Source organism: Aedes aegypti, chromosome 2 (genome assembly GCF_002204515.2).
Source record: "Aedes aegypti strain LVP_AGWG chromosome 2, AaegL5.0 Primary Assembly, whole genome shotgun sequence".
Taxonomy (NCBI): domain Eukaryota; kingdom Metazoa; phylum Arthropoda; class Insecta; order Diptera; family Culicidae; genus Aedes; species Aedes aegypti.
The window spans coordinates 237,630,717-237,646,699 of NC_035108.1; the positions used below are offsets into that span (position 1 = coordinate 237,630,717).

Consider the following 15,983-nt stretch of genomic DNA (forward strand, 5'->3'; position numbering starts at 1 on the left):
AACGTCTTTCAATCGAATAAGTTTTGAAAATCAATCGAATAGAGTTCAAGGCTAGTTCATTTTTTTTTTTCCACCGGCTCATTGAGAAATATTTATCGGTTTCATCAAAATAAATCGAATAAAAAAATCGAACGAAGAAAATCGATTCACCCGATTTTAGGTGCTCCTAACATCGATTTAAAAAATCGAATAATCGGAATGAAAACATCGATTTTCGGAATATCGATTCAAAATCGCCCAACGCTAAGTGCGATACTGGATCTAGGAATAAACAAAATCAGAGCACTGTATGAGTATATTGGGATTGGATTCTCCAAAATAAATTACACATCATTGTATTCTTCACAGTTCTTATTAATCAATTTTGGTTGAATATTTTTTACATGTATATTGACAAGCCGCTCATCTTTGCATTGTACGGGATAATATCTTCCTGCCGTACTTAATCTAAGCCTTAACCGTTACGAGTATTATAGCCTCCATAAGTCTTTGATAGCATGATAAATTTGCCTCTTAATACAAGTTGCTCTCTTTTCAATTCCACGGTACAATAAAACATCAGCATATGGAATAATTTTATCCTAGATTTTAAGTTTTAACATTCTGATTACCTAACGATATGTTTCATTTTTGCTTTTGTTTCCCAAGTAGATATACCCACTTGCAGGTTTATGTTATTTACAGAACAGTTTTTTTTTGCATTCTGTCTATTGTATATAATTTAGCTAAACAGGCATTCTCTTTCATTCAACGTACTCGATTACAAGAAACAACTACTTATGGGAATGTGACCCTATTTCTTGGCCCAATCGCAGCCTATTCATTACAAGCGTCATACTGTCGGCAGCCGAGCGGAGCAAAATAACATCAACGGCACGAAGAACATTGTTTTGAACAGGAAGGGCAGCCTTCGTCGAGACGCGGCCGAGTTTGATATTCCATAGCTTTCATCATTCATTCCACCGACAATCAGATCTAAAAGAAAAGAAAAAACAGCAGTAATTACACGACATGCAGTTTGTATCGCGAGTTGGCGATAGAAAAAAGGATCTCATTAGATTTGAACTCCTTTAGTTTAGTTTTCCAACCTTTCCGTCTGCTTGTGCTTTCCGTGCCGTCTTCTATAACGTCATTAGTTTCGTAAAACGTGTGACCCTTGCGAGACTTATCTGAAAGATTCGGAAATGGAAGTCAAATTGGTGTCATTATAATGCAATGGATTGAATGGAATTTATAGTCTAATCACATATGAAATCAGTATGAAAATAAACCTGCGAAAATGGTTGTTTAAGATTATGCACAATTATTGCTCGTATGATTGTATTGCTGTATGGGTTTAAGCTGCAAATAAAAAATGCTCCCGCATTTACACCAAATGCGGTAAGATTTTTCAACAAAGAAGGCAAAGTCATCGATTGGTGATATTGATCATGATTGCAAAGTATCCATTGGTTACTCTGTGTTACCGCGTTTGAAGCTCAGTTAGACTGAATTTGCACCTCAAACACAAACAGCAATATTGAATATTGATGAATGCACTATAACAACCATCTAACAAAATATGTGAACCAAACTTAATCATATACCTAAGAATTACTAACTATCGGTGATACTTCTAGATCGAAGAAATTCAATCAACGTCAAATCCGCGCGTAATTTAATAGTGAAAATAAAAATACATTTTACTCAGTCGTATAATGTTCAACCTCTCTAACTTCAGTATTTTTCACTAGAAAGTATAAACATCTTTGCTTTAAGGTTGGCAGTGACAGAGTCAGATGGGAATTTTTGGGATCTCATGTATCAGACTGAACAGGAATTGAAAGTAGACCAAGAAGGAGTCAAAAGAAGAACAAACAGGAATCGAAAAAAAGAGATTTACCAAGTATCAAGGTATAGCCCAAGAATTCAGAATTTTTCAAAATTCAGAAATTCGTTCAGGTTATCTACATGAGTAATTCCTGGATGAAATTCTAATGTGATCTCTACAGGATTTCCATGAATTTATAGAGGAATCCGGGAAAATTCCAGAGTTTAGAGTACTTCCATACATTTAAAACTACAAACGAATGCAAAAATGGTTGGTTGACATAGGCATAGCCTAGGCTCTCAGCTAGTAGCTGTAAAAATGCTCCTAGAACATCAAACTGAGCACCAGGCTTTGATCCAATTGAGTCGTAACGCCTGCCAGAGCAGCAACGTATTTGATCTAGAGTAGTTTGGAGGTGTCATCCAAGGAAGTGTATGAAAACCGAGGGAGTCGATAATTTCCACAATTAACTTTGGCATAATTTGTGCTAAGCATCACCAAAAGAAATTAACAATTGTTTTTAAATGTACGGACAAAGGTCGTCAGAATTGTAAGATTTGGTTTTCCGGGTAATAGTACATTCCGTTAAATGGTTTTCCGGTAAATGTTCTTCCGGTAAATTTCATCCTGGGTAATGGTATAGAATCGGAATTTCAAAAGGAGCCCTGAGCTCATGTAGCTCGAAAAATCTATAAAGGAATTTTTAACGAACCTGTCGAAAGAATGCGTGAAAATATCTACAGAAATTCCTTAATTCTCAACTATTTACAGCAAGATTCACAGCAAAGAGACTCACACTATTTTTTTGTAGAAATATCATCAAGATTACTTTGCCAAAACAATATTTTTTAGTACCGTAATCCGGGGGCAAATTGATCACTGGGGTGAATTTGATCGGGTCGGTACCAAATAGCATTTCCTTTCAAGGATGCTTAATACTTCGTTTCCATCATAGACATTCCATGTTTTCTAGTTTATAGATGTCTAATGATGGTTTTTAACTATTCCATTATTATTAAGGTCAGTTTTGAATAGAAATATTCACAGTTTTTGAAGGTGTTATCAATACTGTTGGAAATATCGACACTAAACAATCTGCTGGTGCTAAGCCTGCATGTAAACTTTGAGTGTTAAAAATGTTGTGTAAGCTTCAGTGTGAACTACTGAACTCATTTTTGAAATCGTTCAGCATTACAAGAATAGTTTTTTTTGCTCGTAAAACCGTTTTTTGTTGAATAAAGTGCTTGTTTCAAAGGAAATTGCATACATTTAGGCGTATTATGCAGATTTTCAAAGTTTAATATTGCAATAAAATTATGATATACCCGAGTTGTAAGAATTTTGACATCATTTTCAGATTCAGGAGACCCAAATTTAGTAGATAGGGGAATTTTACTTTCTAAAAATATGCTTTATTATATAGTGATCAATTTCGCCCCAATGTGACATTTTCAATTTTTTATATTAAAACTAATTTTATGAAATGCCAAATTTGATTTCATTTAAAATCGATTACATTAACTGATAGAGATCAATGAAGTACTGATTTTACCGAAATAAATTTGGCAATTTTTGAATTCCAAAGAAAATCATGACAAAAAGTTGTGAAAAAGTGATCAATTTGCCCCCGGATTACGGTGCGGTAGAACAGGTAAAAAGTGAGGTTATGAGGCGACCCTGGTCTTCTGTCATTGTTTTTTTTCATCATTTTTTGCAAGGTACCGTAATTTCGGGTGAAATTGATCGTTATTCACGGTTTTGCTTGTATGTTTTCTATAATATTGACAATGCCAAACAACTGAGTGCAAGAAAACAAGTACAACGATGAGCCTCATAGGCTCGTAACGAAACGAAATTTTCTAACACGTGTGATTTTAGTGCTAAAAATCATCTCCAAAGTAAAAAATCGGGGAATTACATACTGAATTTAAGTTCCCTGAATCCGAATATGCTTGCCATACTCTTAATAATACAATATTCATAGAAATAATGAATGTTTAAATTTAAAGAGTTATGCGGAAAACGCCTAAATGTAGGCAATTTCCTAACGAATTTTCTGAAATCGAAGAGAAATTCAATTATTTCAACAGAATGAGCAAATTGGTACGAGGTTTGATGATGAAATCTAATTTGGGGATATATTTTAAGCAGGGGACTAGATAGCCGTAGCAGTAAACGCGCAGCTATTCAGCAAGACCAAGCTGAGGGTCGTGGGTTCGAATCCCACCGGTCGAGGATTTTTTCGGGTTGGAAATTTTCTCGACTTCCCTGGGCATAGAGTATCTTCGTACCTGCCACACGATATACGCATGCAAAAATGGTCATTGGCACAGTAAGCTCTCAGTTAATAACTTTGGAAGTGCTCATAAGAACACTTATGCTGAGAAGCAGGCTCTGTCCCAGTGGGGAGGTAATGCCAGAAAGAAAAAGAAGAAGAAGATTTTAAGCATTCTTGCAAACTTTCAGGTTTATACTACGTAGAAGTTTATAGATGTTTGTCAATATTGCACCGTACACGTTTTTGAAATTTTACATAGTTTTCATAGAAATGACCTTTCTGTAACGCAAAAAACTTCACAACACACAATTCGACAATAGTTACGACAAAAAAGTTCATTCACTGCTGGTTACATTGATATTTGTGCTCCATTAGGAAGAAATAAAATAGTGTGGCATGGTGATCAATTTCACCCTACTGATCAATTTAACCCAAATTTACGGTACCCAACTTTTGATGTAGGGTACACAACTTCTATTTATATAGTATTAGAAATAAATTCAGCAGGCTATGGACAATTTAACGAACCATAATTTTATCTCTTTTATTCGCCTACATTCACACAACGAATGACTTCTCTCGTTCATGGAAGACAATGAATCATGAAAAAGAAATAAGAAAGACACATCTGTTTGGGGTGGTAAATGACTGGACATTGGTATTTCGCGTACCTGCAGGTATAAAATAGACCCCATTTGTGGTCCTCAGCCACCTGTGGTACAAGGAACCAAAGGACAGATCGGGTATCTAACCCCTGTGGGACCTTGGTCGTTTGCAGACAGGGAAAGGGGTCTCCTCTTTTTTGAGGTTGTAGCTCATCCCGAGGAGGAAAAAATAACTCGCAATAACTTATGCATACCGTATTTTGGTATCATACCATAATTAGGTATTGTTCAGTTGTCAATACCTCATTTTGGTTTTATAATGGTATTTGAAAAAATGTTTAAAACAATTAAAAATACTTCACTTTGGTATTCGATAGGTATTGAGGACTGCTGGAAGTATTGAACTATTATTGAAAAAAATAACTTTTATATGAAAATCCATCACGTATTATTTAGGTATTACAATACCTGATCTAATTATCAGCTTGGTATTTGTAGAATATGCAGAAGGTATTATCTGAGGTATTTTACCTCTTATGCAGGGCTCATTCATACCTCATTCAGGTTGTAGGTATTGGAAATTAGCTGGTATGGAATACCTTAATTAGGTATTCAGTAGTTATTTTCTTCTGCTCGGGATCAGAGCGTTTGTTCTCCATGTTAGGGGAGGCTCAAAACAGTGCTGTTCTCCATGTAAGTGTACGATGTGCACGATGGTGCTCCGGCGGGACAGGGGTTGGTGCAGGCCTTATAATCCAGCCGTAAAAACCATCAGTACAAGAAGCATACTATGTAAATTTGCATCGGAACAATCGGCATAGAACCAGGAATCGAAAACTGATTAACAATTGGAAACTCGGATCATGGAACTGTAAGTCTCTCAATTTCTTGGGAAGTATTCGCATTCTTTCCGAATTATTGGAGGTCCGCAAGTTCAACATCGTAGCGCTGCAGGAGGTTTTCTGGAAAGGGTCGACGGTACATACGCATAGGGATGGTTATACCATCTGCCAGAGCTGCGGCAACAGACACGAGCTGGGCACAGCTTTTATCGTAATGGTCGAAATGTAGAGGTGCGGGATTCGGTGGTGGCCAATCGACAACAGAATGTGTAAGTTGAAGAACAAACGCCGTTTCTCCAATATCAGTATAATAAACGTACACAGCCCTCACCTAGCAAGTGACGATGTCGTAGGAACGCTTCCCGAGCAGAAGATAATAACTTCTGAATACCAAACTAAGGTATTCCATACCAGATAATTTCCAATACTTACAACCTGAACGAGGTATGAATGAGTCCTGCATAAGCGGTAAAATACCTCAAATAATATTTCAAGCCTATTCTAAGAAGACCAAACTGATAACTAGATCAGGTATTGTAATACCTCAATAATACTTGATGGATTTTCATATAAAAGTGAAATTTTTCAATAGTAGTTCAATACCTCCAGCAGACCTCAATAGCTATTTAATACCTCAATGAAGTATTTCTAATTGTTTTAAAGATTTTTTTCAATACCATTATAATACCAAATTGAGGTATTGACAATTGAACAATACCTAATTTTGGTATGATACCGAAATATGGTATGCATAAGTTATTGGGGAGTTATTTGTTACTCCTCGGGTTTCTACACGCAGCTGGAACGTGAATACGGCAGCTGCCCAAGCCATGATGTCAAAATCGTTATCGGAGTTCTCCACGCTCAGGTTGACCAGGAGGAAGAATTCAGACCGATTATAGGAATGTTCAGCGCTCACCAGCTTACGAACAAAACCTGCCTTAGACTGATTGATTTCGCCGCCTCCAAGAACATGACCATACGTAGTACCAACTTCCAGCACAGTCTCCCGTATCGGCACTCCTGGAGATCACCGCAGCAGACTGAATCGCAAATCGACCACGTTTTGATTGATGGAAGACACTTTTCAGACATTTTCGACGTCAGAACCTATCGCGGCCCAAACATTGATTCGGAGCACTACCTTGTGATAGTTAAAATGCGCCAAAGACTTTCCGTAGTAAATAACATTCGGTACCGACGCCCGCCACGGTGCGATCTGGAACGACTCAAGCTACACGAAGTCGTAAATAATTATGCGCGAAGCCTTGAAGCAGCGTTACCGGGTGAGGGAGAGCTCACCGAAGCTCTCGAGCCGGACAACAACCCCGCATAAATGGTGTTCACCTCGAATCCGGCCAATACAAGACGAAGAGGAGCGCAACAAGCTAGATTTGACCAAGTGGAACAGGATCTTTAGAGTGTGGGGCGATCGAGAGACTGGGCGCTAGCAGCCATGAACCGAGTTGGTTGGCGTAACATTGCGGCGCAGGTTATGTCTTGAAAAACGTAGCGCCATCAAAAATAAGTAAGTAATCTGTTCGCCGATCCCGAAGGCGAATATCTTCTATTTTCTGTGCTATGTTTGCAGCCAAAAATGTGTGTGATGAATTAAAAGCTAAGGCGTCATGAGAGGCTAAAAACTTCAAAAACTTCAAACGCAGTCCATTAAAAACAGTTTACCGGTTTTTCCCTTGAAAAATAGAGACTTGCTGTCTTCTATTACCTGACCACCCCAGTTAGGCAGTAAATTTCAAATATAGTGTAGAACACGGTCGATAAGAATTAAGCTAACCAGCTTTTCTTGATTATAAGGCATCAGATCAGGTTTAGTGCTTTCGGGATGGCTAGTTCTTGAGCTTGATTGGCCGCCCGTAGTTGTTACTCCAGTATCATCAGATCAGTTGCACTTATACTTATGACACACTTGTGGTATACGTACCATTGTACAATTATCTTGAAATGTGTTTCTATACTGATAATTGTCTTCATTCAAGATAGCCTTGGAATAATTTTCTTGACAGCTTGTACCATGGTATTTGTATCAGATGTCTGTCCAAGATATTACACAAGGAACCAACCAGATGACTGCTTGGGATTAACAGGCACCCTCAGTGTATAAGTGCTGGTGATCTTCTATTTTGAGGCAACTATGGTGCCTGCCACGTCAAAATGCAGACCAATGTGGGGAAGGGGAAGGGGAAGGAATTGTTGATGCATTCAACTAGCTCCCACGGTTGACCGTATATACCACTGCGTCAACGCCAGTTTATGCGGGAAGAGTGAAAGGGTGGGGTAATTTTTATGGCAGAGAGGCTTGCTGGTTTGGTTAGCAGACTGCCTATGTATCAGGCGTAAAGGAAGGCATGATATAATGATGAACGAATGGAAGCGTAGGGAAACGGTTTATTTCTGTCCGTCTCGGGTTCTAGTAAATGCTATGAACTGTGATAGATACATCAGCTGTGATTTATTAAGAGTGGTAGAAGCAAGTGAAAGATACAACTACAAAGTACGAGGAAAGGGACGGGCCTGGGATTGAACCCATGACCTTCTGCTTATGTCCCCGGGATGCCCAGTACTGTTATGTTTCTAATTTTCACTTCTGGCAAGATCTCGCTAAGAATCACAAAAATATTTAAAGATTTTGTACAAGGACCGAAATTATTATGAAGCATTTCTATAAAGCTTCAAGGAAAAAACCGGAACAATATTCCTCAGCATTAAAGTTGAGTTTTCGAACTTTTGGCCGATTTCATCCATAAAATCTAGCTAGGTCTATTGACTACTTTATCTGTCATTTTTCCAAGAAAATGTCAAACCAGACGGTGTTTCTGTTATGTTGATTTATTTCTTAGATCTACGCATGGTTATTGGCCAACATGATTCGAACTGTTGAATTTATGGACAATTTAGTTGACCAATACTGTACGCTCTAAAATAATTGCTTGAAGTATTTCAGGACGTATTTCAAGGAGAATTCTTCGAGAAATGCTCAGAAAAATTTCTGATGTTAAATTATTAACCATTTCCCATACTAACTATTTCTAACTTCTAATTTCAACTAACAATTTCCCATATTCATCAAAAATTCCTATATTGCTAACAATTTTGGAAGAATTCAATAGCCTAATAAGCATACGATACCTGATACATGAGGACATTGGAGAAGCGTAATCTGATGGTAGTTGATGATTTGAACTACCAGTACAAATTAGTGAGATTTGATTTTTGTTTTCGAATTTTCAACTTTATATTTCATTAATAAAAAATCACGTGGTTAAAGGAGGAGGAGGGGGGCATTGGCCAAAACCACGCAGAACATTGAGAGGGTGGGCGGTTTCGAAAACTCAGAAAAAATGACCACGTGGTTTACGGATGTTTTTGGTCGATTTTTCCCATACAAACTTCAAGCTGTTCATACCCCAATAGAGTTGACGGATTTCGCCCAAATTTTCACAAGACCAAATGAATAAATTCCGGGAGTGTTACTTAAGCTTTTTAAAATTTGATCATTATGGGTCATCCTGATGGTCATGTATACCACATGATTTACGTTTGCAAAAATGGTAAATCGCAAAGAAAGCTGTTCGGTTAACAAGTGTGGAAGTGCTCATAAAAACACTAAGCTGTCACTGTATCAGTGGAGGCGTAACGCCATAAAAAAGCAGGTGTATCCCGGGTTCAAGTATTGAATTGCATATCATAGCATACACTAACTGTACATGTCAATGGTTTTCCGGCTTCTCGTCTCGAATTCAAAGACAAACTGTCGATGTTTCATGTGTTGTATGCGACCTACATGAAAATTTTCGCTCTAGTATTGCAACCTCTTGTGAATTATGCTGATGTATGATACTAAAATAATCCTACTGTTAATAAATAAAATCAAATTAATGGTCCTGGAAGTTGATAGAAAAAATTGATAAAGCATTATATACATCAGCACAATCAGTAATTTACAGTTTATCTTTGCAAACAATATTGAAGTTCCATTTGAGTCCACTGCAAGCTCTGAGTGTTCTGGATATAAGTCAAACCAAAAGTTTTTTCAATACCTTATTGCAATATTTAAGTTTCAGCAGCCCCATAAAAATGGATCATCCTGCTTTGTTTCATTGATTACCGCGACAGTCACGTTCGGTGTTACTTTCAAACACGTCACTACTTGACATTTGTCATGGAAACAATATTTTGTGCAATAATACTCATTATGTGTGGCTTTACACATTTTTTACGACTTCACAGGTCACAAAGGTTCGCTTTTACTACGCTCCGACACTCCATGCATACCATCAGAAGTCGTGTTGCTTCGTTCCTTTCGTTACCTAGGGTAAATTATGTATTTTGGACAGGCTAAGGATATATCTGGAAACGGCGATTGATTAAATGCAGAAGATACTAACATTTTATTACCTAATGTTACTTATATGCTTAATGTCCCATTGTACTTTGAGTTTCTGGGGAGCAAATGCTTACAAACTGTAGTATTAGCTTCCAAACTAGCGTTTTTCGGCGACCTGTCTGTTATACATTTCGGACACCAAATATACATTTTGGACACCCTCATGTGAATATAATTTGGACAGGGGCGTTATCTCAATATCCATGTAATGGTTTCTTAAAAAGACTATCATATCATAACATTTTAGGAGTTTACATCCCAAGTAACAATTTTAGTTTTACGAATTACTTCCAGGGTGCTATAAATAAACGCAAATAAAACCACGGTCAAGGAACTTCTGCCTTCATCGCATCCCCCAAACCCTCTTGGAGGCTAGAACGTGACTAGTTGGCCCACTCTAAAAGAGGCTATGAAGTGTTTATTTATGTCAACCAAATAAAGCTAAATAGCATTAATGGTAGCTATTTTGAGGTCGCCTGTTCTAGATGAATGTCGCTTCATCTTGAAAATGATTTCATCATAACGTCGATCTTGCCGGATTTATTCCAACGTAAACAAAACAAAATAAGATTGAAATCAAGTCTGTGATAATTAATTTCGTGGTGCTTTTTATTTGGAGTGATTTTTTTTATTGATATAGTGCTCAAATCTTAAGTGCCAAGTGAGATTTATTGTGAAATGTGATGAGAAAGAGGTGAATTTGCCTGTGCCCCCTCTGAAAGTGGCATATATCTAGTTATTTAGCAATTGCTAAAATAAATCCCCAGGTAAAGAATTTAACATTTCTTCGTTTGATTGGGCAGTAATTGTGCTTTAAATTATATTCAGTCAGTTTAATTATCACACCATAGCATCTTATGAGCAAATTCATGGAGATAATATGATTTGAAAAAATGAAATTGTGGCAACCGGAGTGAAATTAATATGGCGGAAACATAATTGATAGATTGCCATCGACAAATGCTGTTTTGTCATCATAAATACACAAATAAGGGCACACGGTTATGCTTCGGCATTTGTGGATGTAAATTGCTTTAATAAATGCTGATTGAAGATGATTCAGCTTTTTTTCGCTTTTTATGGAAACTAAGCAGCATTCAACAAAGTTTGCAGTTTGGGTATGTTATTATGAAGAATATTCGCAAAAACAATGAAAACAGACATTAGTTTGTCGTTTTTCCATCAGGAATAAGTGATTGCAATGCATCGCAATGCATTCGTCATGCATCTGAAGGGCCCAAATGCTGATTTCAGAGGTATAAATAAGGTAAGTTTTCAAGATTCAAGTGCAAGTCAATCAGTTTAAAAGCAGCTTCTATGACAACAAGGTGTATTATATTAATCTTTTATCATAACCGTCACAAATAAGTGTCATTCAGCCACCACTAGCAGTTTAAATGAGGTATTATATGCTACAATAAAACTGGTTTTGTAGCCACAAAATTTAAACTTTATACATTGTCTCTAAAAGGTTTTAAAAAGAACTAAGAGCTGACTTACAAAATATCAACTTCTAGCAACGTTAAATGTCGCCTCTAGCTATCATAGAATTCACGTAACTGTCATAAAACATTAATAAATCCACACGAATGCCAAATGGCTGTGGAATTGTTACTTGGGATGTGACTTATGCATTTTTTCGCTTATCGGATGTGTATATTAGTGATAATCAATAATTTCATGTAATGCAAGCAAATATCATCAGATCCACGAAAAACGCCTGCAAGTATGCATGCATGCGACATTCCAGTATGTTTCATCAGATGGCTAAATTATATCAACTGCACAAAAACTATAATCTATTTTGGACATCACCTGATTTATGCCTTATATAGTCATGTTAAGATTTTAGATGAACTTAGCTTAAATTTTAGACATATTTTATCATGTTGCCATTTTTGAACTTTTTATGAAGGCAAATTCTGAGCGCTATTATTGCATTTAATGTATGTTTTTAAAATGCACATCCTCTTGCATTCGTAGGTTTCACAGATGTTCTGTTGATACAATTTACAATTTTGTTATTTTTAAAGCCAATTTGTGATTGGTTTGAAAATGGTCATCATTAATAAGCAGCATAGTGTATTAATAACGCAATACATGATTTCCCGTACATATATTCCGCACAATATCATTGGAAATGAGAATAGAACGACTAGCCTGTCCAAATTATATGCATGTCCAAGTTATATACGTTACCCTATTCACGGTTCACCCAATGATGAGTGCAGAACAGGACGGGCACGTAAAAAACGTCTTCTGATTTGCCTGGCACCTACTGTAATAATCCACACGTCCACGTTTTCCTGTTATTTCCCGGTTTTTTTGCTTACGTTCGTAAACAACTCCCCGGGGTCGAGTTTGTGTCCTTTTTGCAACCCAATTTTCTGTCCCAACCCCAACCACCCTCACGCTCAAAGTCCAGTCCGGTGAGCCATGCTGTGCAGCGCTGATGGGTGCCGATGCCGTCGGTTCTGGTCGGTAATGAGACAAATGGCGACGGATTGTTAGCACAAGAGTAACAAGCTTTGTTGTGGTGCGTGCCGTTAAATGCTGCTGAAATCTAGAAATCCAATTGTTGGCTCAGACTTGTTTCCGCTCGGTACTTCGATCACCGTCATGGTTTCGCGTTCGGTTAGGTTAATGATTTAGCTGATGTGTTGCACGAATTTAATATGACCCAACCATGAACATTAATTAGGGTTTAAAGCTACTGCGTCACAAGCGTCATTCACATTGAAAACACTAAAAAACTTAAGTCCACTAATTATGTAAGAATTATTATTATTATCTTTAATAAAGAGACTTTCAGCTCAGATCGTGGCTGGTTCGTCTCTATTATGTAAGAATAGTTCGGCAGTTTTTCACCCCTATCCCCAGTATCCTTTACCTAATTGATAAACGGCCCCTAAGTGGAAGGAAATCCTCCAATAATTTTACTGAGAATTTCTAAAAAAAAGTCCTTTCACAACAAATTCTTTAAATATTCATCCAATGATTTTTCCTCATCAACTATCTTTCACAACAAATTCTTTAAATATTCATCCAATGATTTTTCCTCACCAACTATTTTTTTGAGTTTTCTTAAAATTTCTTCAGGAGTTCCTACGATAATTCCTGAATGGGTTTTAAGCATTTGCTCCAGCAAAATTAACTTCATGTTTCCTCCAACTATTCCTCACTTCCTGGGTAATATTATCGTGTCGATCGATGATGAAGAGTTAGACAAAGAACACTTCCTTTTATCACCACAAACATCATTTAAAGCGCAATAACTATCTTTTTTCTCGATATTTTTCACCTATTTTCAAAAGTTCTTAATAAAATCAACTTTTTTCATAACAGACACTCATCAAAGTATTGTTTCGAAATGAAAATAACCGAACATGAGGAAAAAAATCAATAGCATAAGATATTTACGTGGGTTCTAGCTACATGAGGTTCTAGCTAACATGAGGAAAAAAATCAATAGCATAAGATATTTACGTGGGTTCTAGCTATTCGTCGATACGCCAAGGAATTTAGGATATTTCCGGATCCAGATAAGCAATGATCAAAATCACACAATTCTAAAAAAAGGTTTTTTGAGAACTTGTGAAAAAATTGCCCAAAAAGATCGAAAACAAAAAAAAATGTTGCGATTCAAATATTTTTTATTGTGAAAGAATGATGCAGCTTGTAAAAAGGCCAGTGGTATACCCAGGGGGGGTGGGGTGGATTTTTTTGGGTTAAAACCCCTCACAGTGCTGAAAGAGTTCTGTTTGATCTTTCGACCTTGACGCTTGCTCCTGCGGGAGCGAGTGACGAGGGCAGGATCAAACATGTCACGCGTCGGTCGAGTAAAGTGAAAAAGTGCCGCGATCGGTTAGTTCTGTTTGATCTTCGACCTTGACGCTTGCTCCTTGGCAGTGCGTCAAGAAAGCCCGAGCAGTCGTCAGTTGTTTTCCCTCTCGGGTCGTGTGCCTATTTTCTCTGAGTGCTTTTATATAGCCAAGCAAACGAGTTAAGCTGAAAGTGGATTGTTGCTGCTCAGTCAAGGATGACGGATCAAATGGTGAGCTCGTTTCATGCTACTATTTCTAATCTATAAAATATGTATGACTGCACATTTAGTCGTTACAACGGTAGGACGTAAATATGCTGTTTAACATTTTTTTGTTTTCAAAACACCCCTTTCTTTTTATCTTTATTTTTGTAATTAAAAAAAACTTTGAATAGTTCGTCACCTCAAGTGTCGGTTTTCCTCTAAATAGAAATTGTTCATATCAAATGAAAATATTATATTTTCATAAAAGCATATTTATATTTGACAAATAACTATTTATCATGGCGCCGTTATTGACCTTGTATAAATAGAGGCACTGAGTTATGCACACTGAAGAAGATTATGGCCAATCCCAGCCGAACTTCTAGTTGATTCTTTGTGCATTTTCACTGACTTCGGTCAATCACGGAATAGCAACCATTGATATGTGTAGTCAGTCTAAGCTAAGCTAAAACCTCTCACAGTGCCGAAAATTTAGTAACAAATTTTTGGTATAAAACAATATGAATGATGAAAATTTTCAGCTGCGCTGCCTTTAACAGCACATTTTACTATTAATAAAACATTAGTCACCCTCAAATGATGGTCGCTTCGTGTCACGTTTTCAATCTTGACATCTCTGAGGATTGATAATCCGGAAAAGGCATTATGATTTTATCGTCTCCTACTGAAAATCTAAAATATGTTTAATAAGTAAGATTCCAAATGATTTTGCTATGGCCCAAGTACTCATTGAGTGAAATTCGATTATCGACACTTGACAACCGTTTGGAAAGAACTTTGAATTGTACTATATTCAATTTCATATAATTGATGTAAAACTTTTGTTTCGAACATAAAATTTGAACTAAATTGAAATAATAGCTACAAGTTTGACGGATATTTTTAGATAGTAGAGATCTTTTTCTCAAGAAACCTCGAAAATGACCGGTAGAAGTAGATTTCATTTCAAACATGACATAAATTTAAATATAACAAATATTAAGGTGAAGATTAATCGAAGCCAAACTTAAAATTTGCAAGAACACAAATCTGGAGAACCAAACATCCATTTAAGCTGAAACCTTAATCGATTGGTCACATGCTGATGGTGACCAATCGATTGAGTTTTCAGCTCAAACTGGTGGTCGGTTCTCCAGATTTGTGTTTTTGAAAATTTGAGGTTTGGCTTCGATTCATCCTCACTTTAAGCAGTTTTGGTGTGACGTTAATTTGAATATAAAAATTGTTCCATTAATCTATTGCTATCAATCTCAAAAAAATAAAATAAAATGAAACTATTTCTTAATTATGTCTTGCTAAAAACATTCAATGTGTGTTTTATTGAGGGTTATGTTAGATTAATGAGTCTCCCACAAAGACCATTTATTATTTTACAATAGTTCAGAGTCCAAATGAATACAAAATAATCGTATTTTTTATAACTGCTCGTATCTGAAATAATGTTTTATGTTTTTATTCCAAGTATTCCATATTATAGGGCAACCTGCAAAAACACCTAAATTTGGAAAACTTTCCTAGCTGACAAATATTGCGATGAGTATCTCTAACGAATGCTAATTTAAGAGAGGTCCAAAATACTGGATCACCTGATTATTATGATTAGTTATCGTTTAAAATGAACATTCTTCTTATTTTTGATCTTACGTGTTCCATTTTTTTAATGATAAGGCTTTGTGTTTCCAGAAAAAGAGGAATTTCAATATAAAATTTAAAATCAAAATAATTGAAGCAACTATTTTTGAACTGTTTACTATTTGCTTAAGACTTTTTATTTTCTTGCACATGAAGTATTTTAAGTTGATATTGATGATGATGATGATGATGATGCACTATGGGCGATCAGGTGGCCAATAATCGAAAAAATGACTTCTTCTGATAGGTTTTTCTTGTACATCATTCTACAGTAAACACTTCTATTAAGTTATTCCTGGAATATCAGGGCAAGATCTTTTATATTTTAATTGATACAGTATGTCAAAGTTAGAGTTTTTAAGA

At 36.5% G+C, this 15,983-nt stretch overlaps 1 protein-coding gene across 6 annotated transcripts in view; it reads right to left on the reverse strand.

Annotated features, from left to right (window-relative positions):
* Window positions 1-336: 336 nt before the first annotated feature.
* LOC5568034 (opioid-binding protein/cell adhesion molecule homolog) overlaps window positions 337-15,983 on the reverse strand; it is a 232,708-nt gene continuing 217,061 nt past the window's right edge. For all 6 annotated transcript variants that reach the window (XM_021844513.1, XM_021844515.1, XM_021844514.1 and 3 more), the window contains exons 10-11: window positions 1,089-1,169; window positions 337-975 (exon numbers count right to left, since the gene is read on the reverse strand). In XM_021844513.1, coding sequence (XP_021700205.1) covers window positions 833-975; window positions 1,089-1,169 — 224 coding nt within the window. In that variant the 3' untranslated portion in view covers window positions 337-832. The remainder of the gene's footprint in view (window positions 976-1,088; window positions 1,170-15,983) is intronic.